Source organism: Dipteris shenzhenensis, chromosome 8 (assembly GCF_047967505.1).
Source record: "Dipteris shenzhenensis isolate YYH24624 ecotype China chromosome 8, Dip_SZ_1.0, whole genome shotgun sequence".
NCBI lineage: Eukaryota > Viridiplantae > Streptophyta > Polypodiopsida > Gleicheniales > Dipteridaceae > Dipteris > Dipteris shenzhenensis.
The window spans coordinates 7,101,569-7,103,703 of record NC_141603.1 but is presented as its reverse complement, the minus strand read 5'-3'; the positions used below and the strand labels follow the sequence as shown (position 1 = coordinate 7,103,703).

At 42.4% G+C, this 2,135-nt stretch overlaps 1 protein-coding gene across 1 annotated transcript; it reads left to right on the top strand.

Moving 5' to 3' along the window:
- The first annotated feature begins 1,327 nt into the window (after positions 1 to 1,327).
- Positions 1,328 to 1,885, top strand: LOC147899038 (putative ripening-related protein 1). Its single transcript, XM_087378194.1, has one exon. The coding sequence runs from the start codon at positions 1,328 to 1,330 to the stop codon at positions 1,883 to 1,885; it is 558 nt and encodes a 185-aa protein (XP_087234320.1).
- The last annotated feature ends 250 nt before the right edge of the window (positions 1,886 to 2,135 follow it).

The following is a 2,135-nucleotide window of genomic DNA, read 5'->3' as shown; positions in this document are numbered from 1 at the left end:
TTAAGGAGTGCATCATTACCATGGAAACACCCCATACAATGTGTTGATTTTAAAGACCCCAAGTTATTAGGTTTTCATAATATCTTTATGCTAAACAATTTACTTTTTTTTAAAAAGCAAATGAGTAAAATCCTTTGTAGTGGCTGCATGATGTCATATGTACTTACTTGAAACCATGGTGATTCAAAATTTCTCAAAAGTTTCTTTGAAACTTGAAATTAGTGCTAAAATTTTACACATATGGGTTAAAAAAACCCCTCTTGAAATGGATGCCATATACGATCATCACAAAGTGAACCTCAAAGCCAATTGGAGACATCAATGTGTGTACATATTCTCTTGCTTCCTTGATGTCGATAACTTGATTCTTAGCTCTCTCATTCTGTTAGGAGGTTTTGAATGTCCCTATGAAACAATCCTATAAGCGTGATCTAAGTCTTGATGAATTATTGAAAATTTTGAATTGCTTATCTAAAGTTATCTTTTTTGGAAGTACAAATTAGTGATAAAAAGAATAGAAATCAACTCAACCAAAGTTTTGAAAATTTTGAATTGCTTATCTAAAGTTATCTTTTTTGGAAGTACAAATTAGTGATAAAAAGAATAGAAATCAACTCGACCAAAGTAATTTATAAATGTTAAAAGAATAGAAATCAACTCGACCAAAGTAATTTATAAATGTTAAAAGAATAGAAATCAACTCGACCAAAGTAATTTATAAATGTTAAATGAGTTGAATCCAAAGTGATCCATAGAATAAAATAATACATGAACTTGAAAATATCGATACCAATAATGAGTTCCTATGTTGGTGAGGTGGCTTGAACCTACATAATACAAATGTCGATACCAATGAGAAATGTTGATACCAATGAGAATGTCGATACCAAAATGAGTTATGTTTGCGAGTCGTGCTTGCTGTCATCCATCGGTCTCATCTAGGCTTAGATGTCGTTACCGGGTTGCCCAATTCCATCTCATAGAACATTTAGTAATGGCCTTCCATAATGGAGGGACATAATCGATAGCTGTTAGCCGTGCTGAGCAATGCGATGCCTTAGGTCGATACAATATACATGGATCGAGACATTATATCGTTAGTTGCTAGGTGCGCTGAGCCTTAGATCGATGCAGCAGCCCCTATAAATCGTTGCTTCATGAGACTCGCCAATTCAAGCTTCGATCATTATTTGGGCACATTGATTCAGAGAAGCTTCACTACATTTCTCGCCGAAAGTGAGGTCCTGCAGAAGGCTGCACCCTCTCGATTACTTTGCTCGATATCTATAACCCATTGTCTCTCTCTCTCACACCCCTGAGGCGCAAAATGGTCCGTTTCGTACTCGCTGTCGTGCTTCTCTTCGCTGCCATGGTCGCTGCCAAGAGACATGGGAAACCCGCCGCCTGCCAACCCAGCGGCCACCTGATCGGTCATTCCCACGGCTGCAACCAAGCGCACTCCAGCGACTGCTGTAAGTCAGGGGAGGTCTACAACCAATACACTTGCTCACCGCCGGTGACTCCCTCCGGGACAAAGGCCACATTGACAGTGAACAGCTTCGAGGCAGGAGGCGATGGAGGGTCGCCAGCAGAGTGCGATGGCAGGTACCACAGCGATTCCCAGTTGATTGTGGCCTTGTCAACGGGGTGGTATAACGGAAGCAAACGCTGCTTCAAGCAAATCACGATACATGGCAATGGCAAGCTCGTGCGAGCCAAGGTGATCGACGAGTGTGACTCGGTGAATGGCTGCGACGCGTCCCATGACTTCCAGCCCCCCTGCCCCAACGACGTGGTCGATGCCTCGCCTGCCGTCTGGGACGCCCTCGGCATCACCGGAGGTGATGACTATGGTAACCTCGAGATAACGTGGACCGACAATTGACCGTGGTCATATGTATCTCAGCTTAACCATAACCTCCATCACCTTCTTATAGTTTGAAAAGCCCTTCTTCCTTCGAGCAACTGAAAACGCTACGTCGAGTCTCATTTGCGCACAACATCTTATGTTGAAGTAGATCCCAACACCTAGTTCGATGTGGTCACTACATAAAATCGCAAAAACAGAATAAAACTCTCCACTATGATATCCTCGCTCACTCAGCTTTCTCCCCTCAGAGCAGTAATCACAAGCA

Bases quoted from the DNA above. Each gene is read 5' to 3' on its own strand.
- LOC147899038 (XM_087378194.1), top strand. From the start codon at position 1,328: ATGGTCCGTTTCGTACTCGCTGTCGTGCTTCTCTTCGCTGCCATGGTC.